The 27,048-nt window shown below is 49.1% G+C and overlaps 1 protein-coding gene across 2 annotated transcripts in view; it reads left to right on the top strand.

Moving 5' to 3' along the window:
* CHCHD2 (coiled-coil-helix-coiled-coil-helix domain containing 2) overlaps positions 1-27,048 on the top strand; it is a 41,578-nt gene that overhangs the window by 12,258 nt on the left and 2,272 nt on the right. Inside the window, exons 2-3 of one of the 2 annotated variants that reach the window (XM_075334224.1) lie at positions 6,504-6,750; positions 8,829-8,996. In XM_075334224.1, the coding sequence (XP_075190339.1) occupies positions 6,504-6,750; positions 8,829-8,996 (415 nt within the window). Of the gene's footprint in view, positions 1-6,503; positions 6,751-8,828; positions 8,997-27,048 lie in introns of those variants that run through there. The other variant, XM_075334225.1, reaches the window with a different exon arrangement.

Genomic DNA, 27,048 nt, shown 5'->3' on the forward strand with positions numbered 1-27,048 from the left:
ATCACGGGCTCCTCCGTTTTATGCTTTGTGTTGAAGGGGGCACACATTCACTCAAGCTCCCATTTTAGTCAGCAGCAGCTGCTGATTGTATCGGATGGAAGAAAAGAGGGCCCTAACAGGGCCCCCGGCATGCTCCCTTCTCACCCCACTAAGTCGGCGGTGCTGTTAAGGTTGAGGTACCCATTGCGGGTACAAAGGCTGGAGCCACATGCCGTTTTTCCTTCCCCATCCCTTAGAGGCTCTGGGAGAAGTGGGATCCTAACCGGTCACCATTCACTGGGACCGGGCTCCCTCCGCAGCCCCTGGGGGAATCTGACGGACAGGAGACTGAGTATCATCAGGGACAGGCCCTGCATCTATAAGGTACTCTGTGTCCCCTTGGGGACGGTTGCATGGAGCGCCTGTGTTACAGACGCTGCAGCGGCTGCTGTTTTTTTGTGACGACCGGGACTACCGCGCCCGGCCGCGTTATTAAATTTAGTCCCCGGCTTCTGCGGCCTAGTACCATAACTCCCGCCCCCGGGCCTGCCAGTCAGGGGTAAGGGCGGGACGGTCGACTGGACGTCGGCAGTGAGGGCTGGAGCATACTTAGGTGTTCTCCTCCCCCCCTCACTGAGCACTGTGGGGCACCAGATTCCCGCACTTTATTAGTCACGCCCACGGCTCCCTCCTCCCCTGAGAGCTCTGGCAGCCATATTTACAATCACTTCTGCCGGTGGAGGATTTCAGAACGAGCTCTACAGCTCTGGGAGGCCCAGGCAGGGAATCTGGTGGACACACAACCGCTTTGGGCGGTCGGTAAGCCACACCGGTTACCCGGTGCTGGCCCCCCTTGGGTGCCGAAGTGTGTGTGTATATATATATATATATATATATATATATATATATATATATATATATATATATATATATATATATATATATATATATATAATATATATATATATATATATATATATATATATATATATATATATATATATATATATTTGCATACATTTTCTCTGTTCGGCCGCATTGTTTTGCTTTTGGCTATATACCCTCAGTGATCACTCTCAGAGGAGACTACAGCATGTCGTCCGCAAAGAGCAAGGGTGCCAAGGCACAGGCTTATTTTGCAACCTGTACCTCTTGTGCGGCTATGTTACCTGCAGGTTCCACCTACCCTCACTGTGTGCAATGCTCGGCCCCTGTGGCACTCACTCAGCCGGAGCCTCGGGCACTGGTGGGACCCTCGGCTCAGGTAGAACCGCCGGCTTCCACTGTCCAGGTGGCAGGGACAGAGTTTGCAGTTTTGGCTGAGAAACTCTGAGTCGCTTTCACAATCCATGGCTCAGTCTATGGACAGATGGTCTGCTAAGATACTAGAAGCCTTGCAGTCCAGATCGGTCACACAGGCCCCGGGCACTGTGAGTTCATCGCCCCCAGGCCCCTCTCGGTCGGTGCAGCAGAGTGCTCCTGGGGTGACACCTAGGTCCCACGGGGAGGACTCCGACACGGACCGCAGTCCCAGACCGGCTAAGCGGGCTCGCTGGGAACCTTCCCCGGCTTCATCACGCTGTTCGGGGTCTCAGCATGAGGACTCTCTGAAGGATGAGGCGGGAGGTCGCAGCTCAGGGCTCTGATCCTGACGTTGCTCTCAATCTTGATACACCTGAAGGGGACGCCATAGTAAATGACCTTATAGCGTCCATCAACCAGGTGCTAGATCTTTCTCCCCCAACTCCACCTATAGAGGAGTCGGCTTCACAGCAGGAGAACCACCAGTTTAGGTTTCCCAAACGTACACGGAGTGCGTTTTTCGATCACTCTAACTTCAGAGATGCTGTCCATAAGTACCGAGCATTTCCGGACAAGCGCTTTACTAAGCGCCTTAATGACACACGTTACCCCTTCCCCCCTGACGTAGTTAAGGGTTGGGCTCAGTGTCCCAAGGTGGATCCTCCAGTCTCTAGACTGGCGGCTAGATCCGTAGTATCAGTGGCAGATGGTTCATCGCTCAAGGATGCCACTGACAGGCAAATAGAGCTCCTGATGAAATCCATCTATGAAGCCATAGGCGCGTCTTTTGCTCCGGCCTTTGCAGCCGTGTGGGCACTCCAAGCTATCTCAGCTTGTCTGTCTGAGATTAATGCAGTCACACGTACCTCTGCTCCGCAAGTTGTGTCTTTGACTTCTCAGGCATCGGCCTTTTCGTCCTACGCCATGAACGCCGTCCTGGACTCAGCGAGCCGTACAGCGGTAGCGTCCGCCAATTCGGTGGCAGTCCGCAGGGCCATGTGGCTACGCGAATGGAAGGCAGACTCTGCTTCCAAGAAGTTCTTAACCGGTTTGCCATTTTCTGGCGACCGTTTGTTTGGCGAGCAATTGGACGAAATTATTAAACAATCCAAGGGAAAGGACTCGTCCTTACCCCAGTCCAAACCAAACAGAACTCAGCAACGAAAAATTCAATCGAGGTTTCGGTCCTTTCGGCCCTCAGCCAGGTCCCAATCCTCCACGTCCAACAGGTCAGAGAAGGGCCAGAGGAACTCTTCTGCATGGCGGTCTAAGTCACGTCCTCCAAAGACCGCCGGAGGAACCGCCTCCAAGGCGGCCTCCTCATGACTTTCGGCCTCCCCAAACCGCATCCTCGGTCGGTGGCAGGCTCTCCCGCTTTTGCGACGCCTGGTGGCCACATGTCCAAGACCGATGGGTGAGAGACATTCTGTCGCACGGTTACAGGATAGAGCTCAGCTCTCGTCCTCCGACTCGTTTCTTCAGAACATCTCCGCCCCCCCGAGCGAGCCGATGCACTTTTTCAGGCGGTGAACACTCTGAAGGCAGGAGGAGTTGTGATTCCTGTTCCCATTCAAGAACGTGGTCGCGGTTTTTACTCCAACTTGTTCGTGGTGCCAAAAAAGGACGGATCATTCCGCCCCGTTCTGGACCTCAAACTGCTCAACAGACACGTGAGAACCAGACGGTTCCTGATGGAATCTCTCCGTTCTGTCATCGCCTCGATGTCCCAAGGAGACTTCCTAGCCTCAATCGACATCAGGGATGCATATCTCCATGTGCCGATTGCACCAGAGCATCAACGCTTCCTGCGTTTCGCCATCGGGGACGAACACCTTCAGTTTGTGGCACTGCCTTTCGGCCTGGCGACAGCCCCACGGGTCTTCACCAAGGTCATGGCATCCGTGGTGGCGGTCCTACACTCTCAGGGCCACTCGGTGATCCCTTACTTAGACGATCTCCTAGTCAAGGCACCCTCCCGGGTGGCATGTCAACACAGCCTGACCATTGCTCTGGAGACTCTCCAGAGGTTCGGGTGGATCATCAATTTCCCAAAGTCAAAATTGACACCGACCCAATCACTGACTTACCTCGGGATGGAGTTTCATACTCTCTCAGCGATGGTGAAGCTTCCGCTGGACAAACAGCGTTCGCTGCAGACAGGGGTGCACTCTCTCCTTCGGACCCAGTCACACCCCTTGAGGCGCCTCATGCACTTCCTAGGGAAGATGGTGGCAGCAATGGAGGCAGTTCCCTTTGCGCAGTTTCATCTGCGTCCACTTCAATGGGACATTCTCCGCAAATGGGACAGGAGGTCGACGTCCCTAGACAGGAACGTCTCTCTTTCACTGGCAGCCAAAACCTCTCTTCAGTGGTGGCTTCTTCCCACTTCCTTGTCGAAGGGAAAATCATTCCTGCCCCCATCCTGGGCTGTGGTCACGACGGACGCGAGTCTGTCAGGGTGGGGAGCGGTCTTCCTCCACCACAGGGCTCAGGGAACCTGGACTCCGACAGAGTCCTCCCTTCAGATCAATGTTCTGGAGATAAGGGCAGTGTATCTAGCCCTAAAGGCGTTCCATCGGTGGCTGGAGGGCAGACAGATCCGCATACAGTCGGACAACGCCACGGCGGTCGCGTACATCAACCACCAGGGCGGCACACGCAGTCGTCAGGCCTTCCAAGAAGTTCGGCGGATTCTGCTGTGGGCGGAAGCCACAGCCTCCACCATCTCCGCAGTTCACATCCCGGGCATAGAAAACTGGGAAGCAGACTTTCTCAGTCGCCAGGGCATGGACGCAGGGGAATGGTCTCTTCACCCGGACGTGTTTCAAGAGATCTGTTGCCGCTGGGGAATGCCGGACGTCGACCTCATGGCGTCTTGGCACAACAACAAAGTCCCGGCATTCATGGCACGGTCTCAAGATCACAGAGCTCTGGCGGCGGACGCATTAGTTCAGGATTGGTCGCAGTTTAGACTGCCTTATGTATTTCCTCCTCTGGCACTGCTGCCCAGAGTGTTGCGCAAGATCAGGTCCGACTGCCGCCGCGCCATCCTCGTCGCTCCAGACTGGCCGAGGAGGTCGTGGTACCCGGATCTGTGGCACCTCACGGTGGGTCAACCGTGGGCACTCCCAGACCGACCAGACTTGCTGTCTCAAGGGCCATTTTTCCATCTGAATTCTGCGGCCCTCAACCTGACTGTGTGGCCATTGAGTCCTGGCTCCTAGCGTCCTCAGGGTTATCTCAAGATGTCATTGCCACTCTGAGAAAAGCCAGGAAACCAACGTCCGCCAAGATCTATCACAGGGCTTGGAGGATCTTCTTATCCTGGTGCTCTGATCGGGGTTTTACCCCCTGGCCGTTTGCCTTACCCACTTTTCTTTCTTTCCTTCAATCCGGAATGGACAAGGGTTTGTCTCTCGGCTCTCTCAAGGGACAAGTATCGGCGCTTTCCGTGTTTTTTCAAAAGCGTCTAGCCAGGCTTCCGCAGGTCCGCACGTTCCTGCAGGGAGTTTGCCACATAGTCCCACCTTACAAGCGTCCGCTGGAACCCTGGGATCTTAACAGGGTGCTAATGGCTCTTCAGAAACCACCTTTCGAGCCGATGCGGGATGTCTCTCTATCACGCCTTTCGCAGAAGGTGGCCTTCCTAGTGGCAGTCACATCACTTCGGAGAGTGTCTGAGCTAGCAGCGTTGTCATGCAAAGCCCCCTTCCTGGTGTTTCACCAGGATAAGGTGGTTCTGCGTCCGGTCCCGGAATTTCTCCCTAAGGTGGTATCTCCTTTTCATCTCAATCAGGATATCTCCTTACCTTCCTTTTGCCCTCATCCAGTTCACCAATGTGAAAAGGATTTGCACTTGTTAGATCTCGTGAGAGCACTCCGGCTCTACATTTCTCGCACGGCGCCCATGCGCCATTCGGATGCGCTCTTTGTCCTTGTCGCTGGCCAGCGTAAGGGGTCGCAGGCTTCCAAGTCAACCTTGGCTCGGTGGATCAAGGAACCGATTCTTGAAGCCTACCGTTCTTCTGGGCTTCCGATTCCTTCAGGGCTGAAGGCCCATTCTACCAGAGCCGTGGGTGCATCCTGGGCATTGCGGCACCAGGCTACGGCTCAGCAGGTGTGTCAGGCGGCTACCTGGTCGAGTCTGCACACTTTCACGAGACACTATCAGGTGCATGCCTATGCTTCGGCAGATGCCAGCCTAGGTAGGCGAGTCCTTCAGGCGGCGGTCGCCCACCTGTAAGAGGGGGCCGTTTTTCGGCTCTTTTTATCGAGGTATTCTTTTACCCACCCAGGGACTGCTTTTGGACGTCCCAATTGTCTGGGTCTCCCAATGGAGCGACAAAGAAGAAGGGAATTTTGTTTACTTACCGTAAATTCCTTTTCTTCTAGCTCCTATTGGGAGACCCAGCACCCGCCCCTGTTCCCTTCGGGCTGTTGTTCTTTTGTGTACACATGTTGTTCATGTTGAATTGTTCTTTTGGTTCATGGTTTCAGTTCTCTGAACATCCTTCGGATTGAATTTACCTTAGACCAATTTATAAGTTTCCTCCTTCCTGCTTTTGCACCAAAACTGAGGAGCCCGTGATGCACGGGAGGGTGTATAGGCAGAGGGGAGGGGTTACACTTTTTAAAGTGTAATACTTTGTGTGGCCTCCGGAGGCAGAAGCTATACACCCAATTGTCTGGGTCTCCCAATAGGAGCTAGAAGAAAAGGAATTTACGGTAAGTAAACAAAATTCCCTTCTTCCCATCCATAGAATACAGGAAAACTTGTAATTGCTTTGGGTTTGTCTTCTGGGACCCCGACCAAACTCAGGAATGAGGGTCTGAATGGAGCAGAAATCGGCATGCAGACTGTAGCTCCAAACATGCTATTTGGCATTGCTGGAAATAGCGAGTACTGATATCTCCGGCAGTCCCATAGAGAATGCATGGAATAAAGGGGCTGATGCACAATCTCCTCTCCACTCACAGGATTGATGGGGTCTCAGCAGTGATTAGGAAGTTTTCCTGTATTCTATGGAGAAGAGGTAACTTCCATACTTGTTACATTTCAGAATCAGTTCACATGTCTTGGCTATTTGTTGCATTTATTGCCGCTATTTGTACAAAATGTGCCACTTTGCTGCGATGTCAGTAATAAGCATAGGTGAACATGCACTAAAGAAACCAGACAGACAGAAGTTTCCTGCATTCATTGTGATTTGTTTCTTTCTCAGCCGGGCACCAGTGATGAGGCCTGCTCCACCGCCTGCAGCACGCCCTCCTGCACATGTGGCACCTGCTGCTTCTGCCGTTGGACCGGCAGCAGCACCTAGACAACCAGGACTGATGGCGCAAATGGCAACCACAGCGGCCGGTGTAGCAGTTGGTTCTGCGGTTGGGCACACTATAGGACATGCCATGACCGGAGGCTTTGGTGGTGGAAGCAGTTCCGAACCTGCAAGAGCAGACGTCACCTACCAGGTAATGCTTGTCAGTTGCCTTGGGACGTTGATTGGTAGGGTTTGGAAATACATTTTAAGAACAGTCTAATATAGTATTTACAGAACAATATATGTTTAGTCACAGTTAGCACTCCTTTCTGGTCCATTATATCGCAAGACCCTGTGCTGCTGCTTCTGGCAAAAAGAAATCCACTTGTCATAGCGTCTTAAAGACCATCGCCTTATACTGCATTTACATGGCACAATCAAGGCCCTTAAACAGCCACTGATCGGCTGATATTTGCTGATCGGTGTGTAGTCTTGAGCCCTTACTGACATCCGCCGTACAAACACCCGCTACTGACTTGACGTATATGGAGCAGGCTCATGCTCAACAAGCAATATCTGTGTTACAGCTAAGACCTGCCTTTAACGACCGTGGGTGGTGCGAAGTATTGCCCACTCTCAAACTCTTGACAGCGGCATTAGCAGCATAACTGCATGAGTACGCTCCATTTTATGTGATTGATGGGCTGCTATGACAGCCAGGGGTCTGTTAAAGACCTCCATGCTTGTCATTTTGGAGCTCCCTGGAAGTCCTGTCTTTGGCTGTGCTTTTCACTATAAACAGCAATGCTGTGGCATTGTTATATGTAGCACAAGCGAGGAGAAGACCACAGATTCAAGTCCCAAAATGGTATCGATAAAAACGTTCTCTCACCCTGCAAAAACTAATCCCTCACAAAGCCCCATCAACCAGAAAGAACCTGGAATATGGCGACTAGACCCCAAAATGATTTTCAAATGTCTGGGGGGGGGGGGGGTTCTATCACTAAAATTATTTAAAAAAAAAAAGTCATATTTGTTATCTCAGTTATTGTACTGATTAGAAAAATCCTATTGTGAGCTTATTTTTATGATACAATGTGATGGTAAAGAAATCCCCAAAAAAGTGTCTGAATTGTGGGGGAGGGGGTCTCACAATTTTGCCACACTTGGATTTTTGTTCCCATTTTTCAGTATGTTATGTGGTAACATTAGTACAATCAGTCTAAAGTACAAATTTTTACAAAAAAAAAAAGTTTTCGCCATTTAAAAAATAAACTATACACTCTTGGTATACTCATATTGACCTGGGGTATTATATTACTAGGTCAGTTTTACCATATGCGTAAATAAAAAACCATTATGGAATTACATAAAAAAATATTTTTTTATTTATATATTTATTTATTTTTTTTGCAATTTCACAGCACTTAAAATTCCCCCAAAGTCCCAACCCCCCACGCCCGTTTTACAGTATGGGGAAGAATGAATGGTGTCATTCAAAATTCAACTCGTCCTGGGAAAAACAAGCCCTGGCTATACTGATGGAAAAATAAAAATGTTATGGCTCTTGGAAGAAAGGGAAGGAAAAAAATAAAAATCCCCCAGGGGAGAAGGGGTTAATCTTTATTCCTCAGTGCTGATATATAAGGGAATAGTGCTCCTAACATGAGGAGCCAGCGTGTCCACTTTACACTACAGCTGATGCCCTGCTACAGCGGCCACGATCAGTAGTGGCACTGATTGTGGTCTTCTAACCCCCTATGAGCAGCTGTCATTAGCCACAGTGGCATCTACGTGGTTATCAGACAGAGGGCTCCCTCTTTCATCCTAATCACACTCTGCATAGCACGGTCGCAATCAAAGCTATAAAACTGTCGCATTCTTTAATGCATATGGTGAACACTGATGTTCTGTGAAAATAATGGTATCACTGAGAATATCATCTGTCTGCAAAAATCAAGACATCACATGGCTTTGTATGTGAAAAAATACAATAAATATGGCTCTCGGACTATTAAGGTGTAAAAAAAAAAAAAAAGTTTAGTGTGCATAAGTAAACATTGAAGGAAGCCTGTCACCACCAAAATATTAAAGCCCTTGTATGTAGCACACTTAGTCCCTGGGGCAGTAATAAACAAACTGCGCCTAGACACAAATTGTCTGAAGCCAGTAACCTCCTTTAACAGACCACATGTACTTGTATTCTAAAAGGGCTTATGCATAACACAGTCCCTTGCAGTTTTTGTCCAGGTTGGTCGTTTCCTCTAACCGTGTGTTTTTGTTTTGTAGGAACCGATGGCTGCCCAGCCGGCATACCAGCAGCAGTCTCAGTACACACCCTGCCAGTATGAGCTCAAGCAGTTCTTGGAGTGTGCTCAGAACCAAGGGGACCTGAAGCTCTGTGAGGGGTTCTCAGAGGTCCTCAAACAGTGCCGCTTTGCAAATGGTAAGACATAGCGGAACAAAACTCCAGCTCTGTTCTCACCTGCCATGTCTACTTTTCTGGTTCATTCACAGAGAAAAAGAACTCAAAAATACAGAAGGGATCCAAGACGTTCATAACACGATACCCACATGGGTGGCAGAGGCTCCTTCTATACCACTTCATTATCCAGCTAGTGAGGATATTTGGGAGGAGCATTGTGACGAAATCCTTGCTACCCACTGTCGGGCCACCACTCACAAAGCTTATCATATATTTCTGCATGACATACACCCCAGCCCCAACTTCCTCAGAAGTGCAAAGTGAGAACCAAAAGCACACAGTAGTTTAAAGGGTTGTTCTAATATTCAGGAGCACATGTCCCCATTTTTCTGCTTTCCTGCGGCTGTGCTCTCCTGAATATTAACTGTTTAGTCCAGTGATCCAGCTGTGCTTCTGATAAGAACAGTTCACTCTACAAAAGGCTTGCACTCCTTATATTGGTAACTTTCTTTGAGAGTGAAGAAAATTTCTAGTAGGAGGTAAATCATGCCACACATGTCTACAGAATATGTATGATATTGCCTTCACTTCAATAATTCTGAGCTGCAGTACCCCCTACAAGACAGACAGGGTAGCCAGGGCATTGGCGTCTGTCCATTTTGGTGGACTCTGAGTTGGAGTCGGTATAAAATGGATCGACTGACTCCTAAAATATATATAATAAATTAAGTACAGTGATTCAGTGCAATATGTGATGACTATTTTTTCATAATTTGGGAAAGTGATATGTCCTTAAATGTCTGTTCTATTTCTGATCAAAGAATCTAGGATTTTAGTTGAGATTAATCTGTGCTGCACTTCAGCTACATGATATAAGTAGTGATGTTATCATTTTTACTACAGTAAATTTATCACAAACATGATTAATGTACTGTTGAAACCAGGAGTTTATATAACACGATCTAGAAAAACACATGTGCATGTTTTTCTCACTATCTGACATGAAATCAGCATAATTTCTGATAAAACAGGGAATAACTTTTCCCATTTTTAGGTCAATTAAAAACAAAAATTATTTAAATTTGCCAAATGCCAGAATAATGAGAGAATGTTTTAAGGCATTTCTATTACTTTCTGCAAAGTCAAAAGTTTACATACACTAAAGACTACTATGCCTTTAAAGAATATGACAGCTCATATGATGATGATGTCATGTCTTTGGAAGCTTCTGATAGGTTTATTGGCAACATCTGAGTTGTGTAGAGACACACCTGTGGATGTATTTTAATCCCCACATGAAACACACTGCTTGTTTGTGTAGCATCATGGGAACGTCAAAAGAAATCAGCCAAGATCTACAGAAGAGAATTGTGGACTTGCACAAATCTGGTTCATCCTTGGGTGCAATTTCCAGATACCTAAAGGTGCCTCGTTCATCTGAACAAGCAAGATGTGTCCAGCCATGATACTGCTCAGGATGGAGATGGGTTCTGTGTACCAGAGATGAACGTGCTTTGGTCAGACATGTGTATATCAACCGAAGAACAAAAGCAAAAGACCTTGTGAGGATGCTGGTGGAAGCTAATAAGATTGTGTCATTATCCACAGTGAAACGAGTACTGTATCAACATGGGATGAAAGGCCACTCTGCCAAGAAGCCATTACTCCAAAAGAAACATATAAAAAATTACATTAATGTTTGCAAATGCACACAAGAACACAAACCTTAATGTTTGGAGACATGTCCAGTGATCTGGTCAAACTAAAATTGAACTGTTTGGCTATAATGAGCATCGTTACGTTTGGAGGAAAACGGGAGAAGCTTTGAAGCCTAACAACACCATCCCAACGGTCAAAGATGGCGGTGGCAGCATCATCTTTTGGGGTTGTTTTGCTCCAGGAGGGACTGGTGCACTTCACAAAGTAGATGGCATCATGAGGAAAGAAGATTGTGACAATACTGAAGCAACATCTCAAGACATCAGCCGGGAACTTAAAGCTTGGGAAGAAATTGGTCTTCCAAATGGACAATGACCTGAAGCATACTGCCAAACTGGTTACAAAGTGGCTTAAGGATTACAAAGTCAATGTTTTGGAGTGGCCATCACAATGCTGTTTGTAAAGTGCTAAGGAATTAATAGCGCTATATAAGTGAATAAATATTATTTATCTCTATCCTATTGAAAATTTATGGGCAAAGCAGAAAAGGCCAACGCGAGCAAGAAAACCTAAAAACATGGCTCAGTTACACCAGTTCTGTCAGGAGAAATAGGCCCAAATTCCTACCAACTATTGTGAGACGCTTGTGGAAGGATTCCCAAAACATTTCACCCAAGTTATACAGTTTAAGGACAATGGTGCCAAATACTAATGAAATGGATGGAAACTTTTGCCTTTAACAGAAAGTAAAAAAAAAATGCCTTAAAACATTTTCTCTCCCATATTATTCTGGCATTTGGTAAATAGAAAAAAAGCAACAATAAGAGGATAATGTCCTCCAAAAATCAAGTATTACTCACAGCAAGTTGGGCTGCAGTGTGTACATCGCCCTGGCCAAAAACTGATGCTCTAGCACGATACAGCTAAACCCCCACTAAGTGGAGGCACCACAGGTGCAGGAGAAGCAGATCACACACACACCTTCATGGAATGGAGGGGAGGTGACTGCTAGATGATAAAACTGCACACAAGTGGCTTGCATAGAGTGCTGTTCACATGCAGATGACACAGTCACAAACCCGCAGCCTATTAGGTAACGCCCTTCTATTAGATCAGGCGGGCTGCCAAGCCGTACTCCACTGTATATCATGCACGGACAGACACTCTACAATGCAAGGCCCAACAGAAAGGGGCCTGGCTGTATCCTGTACAAACAAAAAAATGAGGTTTTTGTTGGTATTTATGGCCATAAAACGTAAGCCTACACCCTCGTCAAGGGACCTCATGTCTGTAGGTCCCTACACTAAATATAAAAAAAGCAACAATAAGAGGATAATGTCCTCCAAAAATCAAGTATTACTCACAGCAAGTTGGGCTGCAGTGTGTACATCGCCCTGGCCAAAAACTGATGCTCTAGCACGATACAGCTAAACCCCCACTAAGTGGAGGCACCACAGGTGCAGGAGAAGCAGATCACACACACACCTTCATGGAATGGAGGGGAGGTGACTGCTAGATGATAAAACTGCACACAAGTGGCTTGCATAGAGTGCTGTTCACATGCAGATGACACAGTCACAAACCCGCAGCCTATTAGGTAACGCCCTTCTATTAGATCAGGCGGGCTGCCAAGCCGTACTCCACTGTATATCATGCACGGACAGACACTCTACAATGCAAGGCCCAACAGAAAGGGGCCTGGCTGTATCCTGTACAAACAAAAAAATGAGGTTTTTGTTGGTATTTATGGCCATAAAACGTAAGCCTACACCCTCGTCAAGGGACCTCATGTCTGTAGGTCCCTACACTAAATATAAAAAAAGCAACAATAAGAGGATAATGTCCTCCAAAAATCAAGTATTACTCACAGCAAGTTGGGCTGCAGTGTGTACATCGCCCTGCAGTTTTATCATCTAGCAGTCACCTCCCCTCCATTCCATGAAGGTGTGTGTGTGATCTGCTTCTCCTGCACCTGTGGTGCCTCCACTTAGTGGGGGTTTAGCTGTATCGTGCTAGAGCATCAGTTTTTGGCCAGGGCGATGTACACACTGCAGCCCAACTTGCTGTGAGTAATACTTGATTTTTGGAGGACATTATCCTCTTATTGTTGCTTTTTTTATATTTAGTGTAGGGACCTACAGACATGAGGTCCCTTGACGAGGGTGTAGGCTTACGTTTTATGGCCATAAATACCAACAAAAACCTCATTTTTTTGTTTGTACAGGATACAGCCAGGCCCCTTTCTGTTGGGCCTTGCATTGTAGAGTGTCTGTCCGTGCATGATATACAGTGGAGTACGGCTTGGCAGCCCGCCTGATCTAATAGAAGGGCGTTACCTAATAGGCTGCGGGTTTGTGACTGTGTCATCTGCATGTGAACAGCACTCTATGCAAGCCACTTGTGTGCAGTTTTATCATCTAGCAGTCACCTCCCCTCCATTCCATGAAGGTGTGTGTGTGATCTGCTTCTCCTGCACCTGTGGTGCCTCCACTTAGTGGGGGTTTAGCTGTATCGTGCTAGAGCATCAGTTTTTGGCCAGGGCGATGTACACACTGCAGCCCAACTTGCTGTGAGTAATACTTGATTTTTGGAGGACATTATCCTCTTATTGTTGCTTTTTTTATATTTAGTGTAGGGACCTACAGACATGAGGTCCCTTGACGAGGGTGTAGGCTTACGTTTTATGGCCATAAATACCAACAAAAACCTCATTTTTTTGTTTGTACAGGATACAGCCAGGCCCCTTTCTGTTGGGCCTTGCATTGTAGAGTGTCTGTCCGTGCATGATATACAGTGGAGTACGGCTTGGCAGCCCGCCTGATCTAATAGAAGGGCGTTACCTAATAGGCTGCGGGTTTGTGACTGTGTCATCTGCATGTGAACAGCACTCTATGCAAGCCACTTGTGTGCAGTTTTATCATCTAGCAGTCACCTCCCCTCCATTCCATGAAGGTGTGTGTGTGATCTGCTTCTCCTGCACCTGTGGTGCCTCCACTTAGTGGGGGTTTAGCTGTATCGTGCTAGAGCATCAGTTTTTGGCCAGGGCGATGTACACACTGCAGCCCAACTTGCTGTGAGTAATACTTGATTTTTGGAGGACATTATCCTCTTATTGTTGCTTTTTTTATATTTAGTGTAGGGACCTACAGACATGAGGTCCCTTGACGAGGGTGTAGGCTTACGTTTTATGGCCATAAATACCAACAAAAACCTCATTTTTTTGTTTGTACAGGATACAGCCAGGCCCCTTTCTGTTGGGCCTTGCATTGTAGAGTGTCTGTCCGTGCATGATATACAGTGGAGTACGGCTTGGCAGCCCGCCTGATCTAATAGAAGGGCGTTACCTAATAGGCTGCGGGTTTGTGACTGTGTCATCTGCATGTGAACAGCACTCTATGCAAGCCACTTGTGTGCAGTTTTATCATCTAGCAGTCACCTCCCCTCCATTCCATGAAGGTGTGTGTGTGATCTGCTTCTCCTGCACCTGTGGTGCCTCCACTTAGTGGGGGTTTAGCTGTATCGTGCTAGAGCATCAGTTTTTGGCCAGGGCGATGTACACACTGCAGCCCAACTTGCTGTGAGTAATACTTGATTTTTGGAGGACATTATCCTCTTATTGTTGCTTTTTTTATATTTAGTGTAGGGACCTACAGACATGAGGTCCCTTGACGAGGGTGTAGGCTTACGTTTTATGGCCATAAATACCAACAAAAACCTCATTTTTTTGTTTGTACAGGATACAGCCAGGCCCCTTTCTGTTGGGCCTTGCATTGTAGAGTGTCTGTCCGTGCATGATATACAGTGGAGTACGGCTTGGCAGCCCGCCTGATCTAATAGAAGGGCGTTACCTAATAGGCTGCGGGTTTGTGACTGTGTCATCTGCATGTGAACAGCACTCTATGCAAGCCACTTGTGTGCAGTTTTATCATCTAGCAGTCACCTCCCCTCCATTCCATGAAGGTGTGTGTGTGATCTGCTTCTCCTGCACCTGTGGTGCCTCCACTTAGTGGGGGTTTAGCTGTATCGTGCTAGAGCATCAGTTTTTGGCCAGGGCGATGTACACACTGCAGCCCAACTTGCTGTGAGTAATACTTGATTTTTGGAGGACATTATCCTCTTATTGTTGCTTTTTTTATATTTAGTGTAGGGACCTACAGACATGAGGTCCCTTGACGAGGGTGTAGGCTTACGTTTTATGGCCATAAATACCAACAAAAACCTCATTTTTTTGTTTGTACAGGATACAGCCAGGCCCCTTTCTGTTGGGCCTTGCATTGTAGAGTGTCTGTCCGTGCATGATATACAGTGGAGTACGGCTTGGCAGCCCGCCTGATCTAATAGAAGGGCGTTACCTAATAGGCTGCGGGTTTGTGACTGTGTCATCTGCATGTGAACAGCACTCTATGCAAGCCACTTGTGTGCAGTTTTATCATCTAGCAGTCACCTCCCCTCCATTCCATGAAGGTGTGTGTGTGATCTGCTTCTCCTGCACCTGTGGTGCCTCCACTTAGTGGGGGTTTAGCTGTATCGTGCTAGAGCATCAGTTTTTGGCCAGGGCGATGTACACACTGCAGCCCAACTTGCTGTGAGTAATACTTGATTTTTGGAGGACATTATCCTCTTATTGTTGCTTTTTTTATATTTAGTGTAGGGACCTACAGACATGAGGTCCCTTGACGAGGGTGTAGGCTTACGTTTTATGGCCATAAATACCAACAAAAACCTCATTTTTTTGTTTGTACAGGATACAGCCAGGCCCCTTTCTGTTGGGCCTTGCATTGTAGAGTGTCTGTCCGTGCATGATATACAGTGGAGTACGGCTTGGCAGCCCGCCTGATCTAATAGAAGGGCGTTACCTAATAGGCTGCGGGTTTGTGACTGTGTCATCTGCATGTGAACAGCACTCTATGCAAGCCACTTGTGTGCAGTTTTATCATCTAGCAGTCACCTCCCCTCCATTCCATGAAGGTGTGTGTGTGATCTGCTTCTCCTGCACCTGTGGTGCCTCCACTTAGTGGGGGTTTAGCTGTATCGTGCTAGAGCATCAGTTTTTGGCCAGGGCGATGTACACACTGCAGCCCAACTTGCTGTGAGTAATACTTGATTTTTGGAGGACATTATCCTCTTATTGTTGCTTTTTTTATATTTAGTGTAGGGACCTACAGACATGAGGTCCCTTGACGAGGGTGTAGGCTTACGTTTTATGGCCATAAATACCAACAAAAACCTCATTTTTTTGTTTGTACAGGATACAGCCAGGCCCCTTTCTGTTGGGCCTTGCATTGTAGAGTGTCTGTCCGTGCATGATATACAGTGGAGTACGGCTTGGCAGCCCGCCTGATCTAATAGAAGGGCGTTACCTAATAGGCTGCGGGTTTGTGACTGTGTCATCTGCATGTGAACAGCACTCTATGCAAGCCACTTGTGTGCAGTTTTATCATCTAGCAGTCACCTCCCCTCCATTCCATGAAGGTGTGTGTGTGATCTGCTTCTCCTGCACCTGTGGTGCCTCCACTTAGTGGGGGTTTAGCTGTATCGTGCTAGAGCATCAGTTTTTGGCCAGGGCGATGTACACACTGCAGCCCAACTTGCTGTGAGTAATACTTGATTTTTGGAGGACATTATCCTCTTATTGTTGCTTTTTTTATATTTAGTGTAGGGACCTACAGACATGAGGTCCCTTGACGAGGGTGTAGGCTTACGTTTTATGGCCATAAATACCAACAAAAACCTCATTTTTTTGTTTGTACAGGATACAGCCAGGCCCCTTTCTGTTGGGCCTTGCATTGTAGAGTGTCTGTCCGTGCATGATATACAGTGGAGTACGGCTTGGCAGCCCGCCTGATCTAATAGAAGGGCGTTACCTAATAGGCTGCGGGTTTGTGACTGTGTCATCTGCATGTGAACAGCACTCTATGCAAGCCACTTGTGTGCAGTTTTATCATCTAGCAGTCACCTCCCCTCCATTCCATGAAGGTGTGTGTGTGATCTGCTTCTCCTGCACCTGTGGTGCCTCCACTTAGTGGGGGTTTAGCTGTATCGTGCTAGAGCATCAGTTTTTGGCCAGGGCGATGTACACACTGCAGCCCAACTTGCTGTGAGTAATACTTGATTTTTGGAGGACATTATCCTCTTATTGTTGCTTTTTTTATATTTAGTGTAGGGACCTACAGACATGAGGTCCCTTGACGAGGGTGTAGGCTTACGTTTTATGGCCATAAATACCAACAAAAACCTCATTTTTTTGTTTGTACAGGATACAGCCAGGCCCCTTTCTGTTGGGCCTTGCATTGTAGAGTGTCTGTCCGTGCATGATATACAGTGGAGTACGGCTTGGCAGCCCGCCTGATCTAATAGAAGGGCGTTACCTAATAGGCTGCGGGTTTGTGACTGTGTCATCTGCATGTGAACAGCACTCTATGCAAGCCACTTGTGTGCAGTTTTATCATCTAGCAGTCACCTCCCCTCCATTCCATGAAGGTGTGTGTGTGATCTGCTTCTCCTGCACCTGTGGTGCCTCCACTTAGTGGGGGTTTAGCTGTATCGTGCTAGAGCATCAGTTTTTGGCCAGGGCGATGTACACACTGCAGCCCAACTTGCTGTGAGTAATACTTGATTTTTGGAGGACATTATCCTCTTATTGTTGCTTTTTTTATATTTAGTGTAGGGACCTACAGACATGAGGTCCCTTGACGAGGGTGTAGGCTTACGTTTTATGGCCATAAATACCAACAAAAACCTCATTTTTTTGTTTGTACAGGATACAGCCAGGCCCCTTTCTGTTGGGCCTTGCATTGTAGAGTGTCTGTCCGTGCATGATATACAGTGGAGTACGGCTTGGCAGCCCGCCTGATCTAATAGAAGGGCGTTACCTAATAGGCTGCGGGTTTGTGACTGTGTCATCTGCATGTGAACAGCACTCTATGCAAGCCACTTGTGTGCAGTTTTATCATCTAGCAGTCACCTCCCCTCCATTCCATGAAGGTGTGTGTGTGATCTGCTTCTCCTGCACCTGTGGTGCCTCCACTTAGTGGGGGTTTAGCTGTATCGTGCTAGAGCATCAGTTTTTGGCCAGGGCGATGTACACACTGCAGCCCAACTTGCTGTGAGTAATACTTGATTTTTGGAGGACATTATCCTCTTATTGTTGCTTTTTTTATATTTAGTGTAGGGACCTACAGACATGAGGTCCCTTGACGAGGGTGTAGGCTTACGTTTTATGGCCATAAATACCAACAAAAACCTCATTTTTTTGTTTGTACAGGATACAGCCAGGCCCCTTTCTGTTGGGCCTTGCATTGTAGAGTGTCTGTCCGTGCATGATATACAGTGGAGTACGGCTTGGCAGCCCGCCTGATCTAATAGAAGGGCGTTACCTAATAGGCTGCGGGTTTGTGACTGTGTCATCTGCATGTGAACAGCACTCTATGCAAGCCACTTGTGTGCAGTTTTATCATCTAGCAGTCACCTCCCCTCCATTCCATGAAGGTGTGTGTGTGATCTGCTTCTCCTGCACCTGTGGTGCCTCCACTTAGTGGGGGTTTAGCTGTATCGTGCTAGAGCATCAGTTTTTGGCCAGGGCGATGTACACACTGCAGCCCAACTTGCTGTGAGTAATACTTGATTTTTGGAGGACATTATCCTCTTATTGTTGCTTTTTTTATATTTAGTGTAGGGACCTACAGACATGAGGTCCCTTGACGAGGGTGTAGGCTTACGTTTTATGGCCATAAATACCAACAAAAACCTCATTTTTTTTGTTTGTACAGGATACAGCCAGGCCCCTTTCTGTTGGGCCTTGCATTGTAGAGTGTCTGTCCGTGCATGATATACAGTGGAGTACGGCTTGGCAGCCCGCCTGATCTAATAGAAGGGCGTTACCTAATAGGCTGCGGGTTTGTGACTGTGTCATCTGCATGTGAACAGCACTCTATGCAAGCCACTTGTGTGCAGTTTTATCATCTAGCAGTCACCTCCCCTCCATTCCATGAAGGTGTGTGTGTGATCTGCTTCTCCTGCACCTGTGGTGCCTCCACTTAGTGGGGGTTTAGCTGTATCGTGCTAGAGCATCAGTTTTTGGCCAGGGCGATGTACACACTGCAGCCCAACTTGCTGTGAGTAACATTTGGTAAATAGAAATAATTTTGGTTCCTAATTGACCTAAAACGGGAAAGGTTTATTCTGATTTCATGTCAGATAGTGAGAAAAACATGCAGATGTGTCTTTATAGAGAGTGGAGGGAAACTTTGGGTTTCAACTGTATGAGGGAGTCTGAGTTGGAGTCGGAATCCGGGAAATTTCGGAGTCTGAGGTTTAGCTTACCGACTCCACAGCCCTGGGGCAGCACTGTTTTTGGAAGAGCAGTCATGTTTTTCTAGCTCTAGATAATCAATTAGGGACCTGGGAATTTCATGTTTTTGCTCTTTCATTTTTTTTATTTGTTCAAACAGTCATAATTTTGTTGTTTTCCTGTGGACATATACCGTATTTTTTTAACTATAAGACGCACTTTTTTTCCCCCCAAATGTTGGGTGAAAGTGGGGGGTGCGTCTTATAGTCTGAATGTAGGGCTGCGGGGAATGAGGGTGCTGCGGTGGAGCGGGTCATCGGTGGCATGAGCAGGCTGTAGCAGCCTGCCGTGCCCACGTGGGCCTGCTTATTTCATATGTGCGCCATCCTCCTGCCCATCATCCCTCAACGCTGAAGCCGGCGCTGACAGGTGGGTGGGGGATGCGCGCATAAATAGCGGCCATCACGCGTGATCACCCCTGGCAACTACAGCCTGGAGTGATCATGTGCGGCTGTATTCACTGCCCCCCGTGTATCATCATCAGCGTGGGGGGCAGTGAATAATTACAGTATACTCACCGTTCCATGCAACATCGCGATGTTCTCCTGTCTGCCGGCCAGTTGATCTGTGTAGAGAGCGGTGAGCACAACTATGACGTCATCCCTGTGCTCATCGCTCTCCATACACATCAGCGAGCCGGCAGACAGCAAGACATTGCGATGCTGCAGGGGAACGGCTCCACACAGGTCAGCGGCGCTGCTGCTGACAGACAGGAGGATGAGCGATGCGTGGAGCGAGGAAAGGTGAGTATAAATGGTTATTGTTTTTGTGCCACAGGATGCATGCCGTATAGCAGGATGGGGGTATATAGCAGGATGGGATACCTTAGTTAGAGAATTTGGGGACATTACCCCATAACAGTGTCAGCAGCAGATCCTCACCCCATAAGTGTCATGACCAGACCTTTTGTTGAAAATTTTATTTTCCTCCTCTAAAACCAGGGTGCGTCTTATAGTCCGAAAAATACGGTATCTGTATGAGAACTTTTAGGGCTCGTGCGCACGTTGTAATTTCATGCGTTTACGCAGCATTTAGTACTGCAGCGTAAGTGCATGTGTCCTGCGTCCCCTGCACAATCTATGAATGTGCATAATCCCTGCGCATGATGCTTTTTTTGAACACAGCGATTTGAGTGTCAAAAATGTGACAATCACTGCATTTAAAAATGCAGCATGTCAATTATTCCGTGCGCTATGGATGCTGCTCCCGCTCTGTCTATGGAAGAGGCTGCATCCAGAGCGCATGAATGCGGCATCTATTCTGCAGACATACTGCATCCATTACACACTGTTTCTGCAGCGATTTGAATCTCACATGCACTGCCAAATCGCTGCAGAATTTTCAGCATGGACACGATGCAACGTGCGCACGAGCCCTTACTTTGCTGGACAAGTTGGGGTTTGCAATTACACTATTTTACCTATACTGAAAACTGGAAAGGAATACCAAGGGGAATGAATGGTAAAAAAAAAAACGCAATTCCACCAGTGTTTTTTTTGTTTTTAATTTTTAAAACCTTCATACTTTTTATGGTATACTGATCATTTGTGCTATGTATAGCAAAAATCCAAGTCTCCTATGAATGCCAGCTAAATGCTGACTTTCACATCAGAACAGTCATGATGACAAGCATTGGATTCTTCAGCCAAACCCTGGCTATCATGGCAACCCATCGGCGCCCCACGATCACATCATGAGCATGCCAATGGGCACATAGAATTGTGCGCGTTCCCCCTGCCGGCGCACGTTATGTTCCACTGTCAGAGATTGACAGTGGCAGTTAACAGGTTAACAGAGCTCCATCGAAGCCATCATCTACCAGGAAAGAAGCAGGCTTGAAATACGAGCACACATCAAAGTCAGGGAATTGGTACGTTACAAGTCAGTAAGGATTTAATGCTTTAGTAGTGGGAAAAAAATTGTTGGCAGTTTGAGACCTGTAATGTTATAATGATGACATGGAGCGGTGAGAGATTAATTTTTGCGCCAGGAGGTGACCTTTATAATAACATATGGGGATACATATGACATTTAGATTCTTTTCTTTGTCGCTCCATTGGGAGACCCAGACAATTGGGTGTATAGCTTCTGCCTCCGGAGGCCACACAAAGTATTACACTCAAAAGTGTAACCCCTCCCCTCTGCCTATACACCCTCCCGTGCATCACGGGCTCCTCAGTTTTATGCTTTGTGTGGAAGGAGGCACACATCCACTCACACATCTCCATTTTAGTCAGCAGCAGCTGCTGATTGTATCGGTTGGAAGAAAAGAGGGCCCCCACGGGGCCCCCGGCATGCTCCCTTCTCACCCCACTAAGTCGGCGGTGCTGTTAAGGTTGAGGTACCCATTGCGGGTACGACGGCCGGAGCCTCATGCCGTGTTTCCTTCTCCATCCCTGAGGGCTCTGGTAGAAGTGGGATCCGAAGCGGTCATCCAGGTTCTGGGACCGTGCTCCCTCCGCAGCCCCTGAGGGAATCTGCTGGACAGGAGCTTATCTATCCTCAGGGACAGGGCCCTGCATCCACGAGGTACTCTGTGTCCCCATGGGGACTGTGTATGGAGCGCCTGGTTTCCGGACGCCGCAACTGACTGCTGAATTGTGAAGACCGGGGACTACCGCGCCGACCGCGCCTGCTTGTCGGCCGCGGTATTAAATTTAGTCCCCGGCTTCATCGCGGCCTAGTGGCAAAACTCCCGCCCCCGGACCTGTCTATCAGAGATAGGGGCGGGATAGCCGACCTGACGTCGGATGTGAGGGCCGGGGCATCCTGTATGCTCCCTCCCCCCTCACTGATCACTGTGGGGACCCCAGATTCCCGCACTTTTCCTAACGCCGCCCCTGGCTTCACTCCTCCCCTGAGAGCTCCGGCAGCCATTTTTAGGACATTCTGCCGGTGGAGAATCACAGAGAACAGCTCTGCAGCTCTGGGAGACCAAGGCAGGGAATCTGGAGCACACACACCCCGCTTTTTAGCGGTCGGTAAGCCGCACCGGTCACTCGGTGTTGGTCCCCTTGGGTGCCGGTATAGAAACGTATATATATACTTATTCTGTTCGGCCGGGCTGTATACCCTTTTTTCTATATACCCTCAGTGATCACGCTCCTAGGACATAACAGCATGTCGGCCACAAGGAGCAAGGGCACTAAAGCACAGGGGTTTTTTGCGACATGTACCTCTTGTAGGGCTATGTTACCTGCGGGTTCCACCTACCCTCACTGTGAGCAATGCTCAGCCCCTGTTACGCTTGCTCAGCCGGAGCCTCGGTCACTTGTGGGCCCCCCGGCTCAGGCAGACCCCCCTGCTTCCACTGTCCAGGTGGCAGCGACAGAGTTTGCAGTTTTTGCTGATAAGCTCTGAGTCACTCTCACAATCCATGGCCCAGTCTATGGACAAATGGTCTGCCAAGTTGCTGGAAGCCCTGCAGTCCAGACCGGTCCTTACACAGGCCCCGGACCCTGTTAGGTCGGCGCCTCCAGGTCCCTCTCGGTACACCCCGGCCGGGGTGGGCCCCAGATCTCACGTGGAGGACTCCTCCACGGACCACAGTCCCAGACCAGCTAAGCGGGCTCGCTTGGAATCTTCCCCGACTTCCTCACGCTGCTCGGGTTCCCAGCTTGAGGACTCTCTGGAGGACGAGGCGGAGGTTGCAGCTCAGGGCTCGGACCCTGATGTTGCTCTCAATCTTGATACACCTGAAGGGGACGCCTTAGTAAATGATCTTATCTCGTCCATCAATCAGGTGTTGGATCTATCTCTCCCGTCTCCACCTATAGAGGAGTCGGCCTCTCAGCAAGAGAAACACCAGTTTCGTTTTCCCAAACGTACACGGAGTGCATTTTTTGATCACTCTAACTTCAGGGATGCCATCCAGAAGCCCAGAGCGGTTCCGGACAAGCGCTTTACTAAGCGCCTTACTGACACACGTTACCCCTTCCCCGCTGACGTGGTTAAGGGTTGGGCTCAATGTCCTAAGGTGGATCCCCCAGTCTCAAGATTGGCGGCTAGATCTGTGGTTTCGGTTGCAGATGGCTCATCACTAAAAGATGCCACTGATAGGCAGATAGAACTCCTGGTGAAATCCATTTATGAGGCCACGGGAGCGTCTTTTGCCCCGGCTTTTGCAGCCGTGTGGGCACTCCAAGCGATCTCAGCTTGTCTGGCTGAGATTAATGCGGTCACACGTACGTCTGCCCCGCAGGTTGCATCTTTAACCTCTCAGGCGTCGGCGTTTTCTTCCTACGCCATGAACGCAGTCCTAGACTCTGCTAGCCGTACAGCGGTGGCATCCGCTAATTCTGTTGCAGTCCGCAGGGCCATGTGGCTGCGCGAATGGAAGGCAGACTCGGCTTCCAAGAGGTTCTTAACCGGTTTGCCGTTTTCTGGCGAGAGATTGTTTGGTGAACGATTGGACGAGATTATTAAGGAATCCAAGGGAAAGGACTCCTCCTTACCCCAGTCCAAGCCTAAGAGACCTCAGCAACGAAAAATACAATCGAGGTTTCGGTCCTTTCGTCCCTCCGCCAAGCCACAGTCCTCTTCGTCCAATAGACAGGACAAAGGCCAGAGGAACTCCTATGCGTGGCGGTCTAAGTCACGCCCCCAAAAGACCGCCGGAGGCACTGCTTCCAAGGCGGCCTCCTCATGACTCACGGCATCCCCGAACCGCATCCTCGGTCGGTGGCAGGCTCTCCCGCTTTCGCGACGCCTGGTGGCCACATGTTCAAGACCGATGGGTGAGAGACATCCTGTCTCACGGTTACAGGATAGAGTTCAGCTCTCGTCCTCCGACTCGTTTCTTCAGAACCTCCCCGCGCGAGCAGACGCACTTTTTCAAGCAGTGGACGCTCTGAAAAAAGGAGTCGTGACCCCCGTTCCCACTTAGGAACAGGGTCGCGGCTTTTACTCCAACTTATTCGTGGTGCCAAAGAAAGACGGATCATTCCGTCCCGTTCTGGACCTCAAATTGCTCAACAAACACGTGAGCTCCAGATGGAATCTCTCCGCTCGGTCATCGCCTCGATGTCACAAGGAGACTTCCTAGCATCGATCGACATCAAGGATGCCTATCTCCATGTGCCGATCGCACCAGAACATCAACGCTTTTTGCGTTTCGCCATCGGGGACGAACACCTTCAGTTCGTGGCATTGCCCTTCGGCCTGGCGACAGCCCCACGGGTTTTCACCAAGGTCATGGCATCTGTTGTTGCGGTCCTACATTCTCAGGGGCACTCGGTGATTCCCTACTTAGACGATCTCCTAGTCAGGGCACCGTCTCGGGCGGCGTGTCAACACAGCCTTACCGTCGCTCTGGAGACCCTCCAGCAGTTCGGGTGGCTCATCAACTTCCCAAAATCCAAGTTGACACCGACCCAATCTCTGACCTATCTAGGGATGGAATTTCATACACAGTCAGCGGTGGTCAAGCTACCACTAGACAAACAGCTGTCACTGCAGGCAGGGGTGCAATCTCTGATTCAGACTCAGTCACACCCCTTGAGACGCCTCATGCACTTCCTGGGGAAGATGGTGGCAGCGATGGAAGCAGTGCCCTTCGCGCAATTCCATCTGCGCCCGCTCCAGTGGGACATTCTCCACAAATGGGACAGGAAGGCGAACTCTCTCGACAGGAACGTCTCTCTTTCCCTTGCAACAAAGACGTCTCTTCAGTGGTGGCTGCTTCCCACTTCTCTATCACAGGGAAAATCCTTCCTGCCCCCAACCTGGGCTGTGGTCACCACGGACGCGAGCCTGTCAGGGTGGGGAGCGGTGTTCCTCCATCACAGGGCTCAGGGAACCTGGACTCCGATAGAGTCTTCCCTTCAGATCAATGTCCTGGAGATAAGGGCAGTGTATCTGGCCCTATTGGCTTTCCAGCAGTTGCTGGAGGGCAGGCAGATCCGTATCCAGTCGGACAACGCCACTGCCGTCGCATACATCAACCACCAAGGCGGCACGCGGAGTCGTCAAGCCTTCCAAGAAGTCCAGCGGATTCTGCAGTGGGTGGAAGCAACAGCATCCACCATCTCCGCAGTTCACATACCGGGCGTAGAAAACTGGGAAGCAGATTTTCTCAGTCGTCAGGGCATGGATGCGGGGGGAATGGTCCCTGCACCCAGAAGTGTTTCGAGAGATCTGTCGCCGCTGGGGAACGCCGGACGTCGATCTCATGGCGTCACGGCACAACAACAAGGTCCCGGCCTTCATGGCACGATCTCAAGATCACAGAGCTGGCGGCGGACGCATTAGTTCAGGATTGGTCGCAGTTTCGACTACCTTATGTATTTCCTCCTCTGGCAATGCTGCCCAGAGTACTACGCAAGATCAGGTCCGACTGCCGTCGCGCCATTCTCGTCGCTCCAGACTGGCCGAGGCGGTCATGGTACCCGGATCTGTGGCATCTCACGGTGGGTCAGCCGTGGGCGCTGCCAGACCGCCCAGACTTGCTGTCGCAAGGGCCGTTTTTCCATCTGAATTCTGCGGCCCTCAACCTGACTGTGTGGCCATTGAGTCCTGGCTCCTAGCGTCTTCAGGGTTGTCTCAGGATGTCATTGCCACTATGAGACAGGCCAGGAAACCGACGTCCGCCAAGATCTATCACAGGACTTGGCGGATTTTCTTGTCCTGGTGTTCTGATAACGGTTTTACTCCCTGGCCTTTTGCCTTACCCACTTTTCTTTCCTTCCTTCAATCCGGAATGGATAAGGGGTTGTCACTTAGTTCTCTCAAAGGGCAAGTATCGGCACTCTCAATATTCTTTCAAAAGCGCCTGGCCAAGCTTCCGCAGGTCCGCACGTTCCTGCAGGGAGTTTGCCACATAGTCCCACCTTACAAGCGCCCGCTTGAACCCTGGGACCTTAACAGGGTGCTAACGGCTCTTCAGAAACCGCCTTTTGAGCCGCTGCGGGATGTCTCCTTATCACGTCTCTCACAGAAAGTGGCATTTCTAGTAGCAGTTACTTCACTCCGTAGAGTGTCGGAGCTTGCAGCACTGTCATGCAAAGCCCCCTTCCTGGTTTTTCACCAGGATAAGGTGGTTCTCCGTCCTGTTCCGGAATTTCTCCCTAAGGTGGTATCGCCTTTTCATCTCAATCAGGATATCACCTTACCTTCATTTTGCCCTAATCCAATTCACCGCTTTGAAAAGGATTTGCACTCATTAGATCTAGTGAGAGCACTCCGTTTCTACGTGTCTCGCACAGCGCCCCTGCGTCGTTCAGATGCGCTTTTTGTCCTTGTGGCTGGTCAGCTTTTGGGTTCGCAAGCTTCCAGGTCAACCTTGGCTCGGTGGATCAAGGAACCGATTCTTGAAGCTTACCGTTCTTCGGGGCTTCCGATTCCTTCGGGGCTGAAAGCCCATTCTACCAGAGCCGTGGGGGCGTCCTGGGCATTGCGGCACCAGGCAACGGCTCTACAAGTGTGTCAGGCAGCTACGTGGTCTAGTATGCACACTTTCACAAAGCACTATCAAGTGCATGCCTATGCTTCGGCAGATGCCAGTCTAGGTAGGCAAGTCCTTCAGGCGGCGGTGGCCCACCTGTAAGAGGGAGTCGTGTCTGCTCTTGTTATCGAGGTATTCTTTTACCCACCCAGGGACTGCTTTTGGACGTCCCAATTGTCTGGGTCTCCCAATGGAGCGACAAAGAAGAAGGGAATTTTGTTTACTTACCGTAAATTCCTTTTCTTCTAGCTCCAATTGGGAGACCCAGCACCCGCCCCTGTTCCCTTCGGGCTAGTTGTTCTTTTGTGTACACATGTTGTTCATGTTCAATTGTTTCATGGTTTTCAGTTCTCCGAACATCCTTCGGATTGAATTTACCTTAAACCAACTTATAAGTTTCCTCCTTCCTGCTTTTGCACCAAAACTGAGGAGCCCGTGGCAGCACGGGGGGTGTATAGGCAGAAGGGGAGGGGTTACACTTTTGAGTGTAATACTTTGTGTGACCTCCGGAGGCAGAAGCTATACACCCAATTGTCTGGGTCTCCCAATTGGAGCTAGAAGAAAAGGAATTTACGGTAAGTAAACAAAATTCCCTTCTTTTTATTGTATTTTTGGTGAGAAGTTTGTCAACTAA

This window comes from Anomaloglossus baeobatrachus, chromosome 2, assembly GCF_048569485.1.
Source record: "Anomaloglossus baeobatrachus isolate aAnoBae1 chromosome 2, aAnoBae1.hap1, whole genome shotgun sequence".
Taxonomy (NCBI): Eukaryota; Metazoa; Chordata; class Amphibia; order Anura; family Aromobatidae; genus Anomaloglossus; species Anomaloglossus baeobatrachus.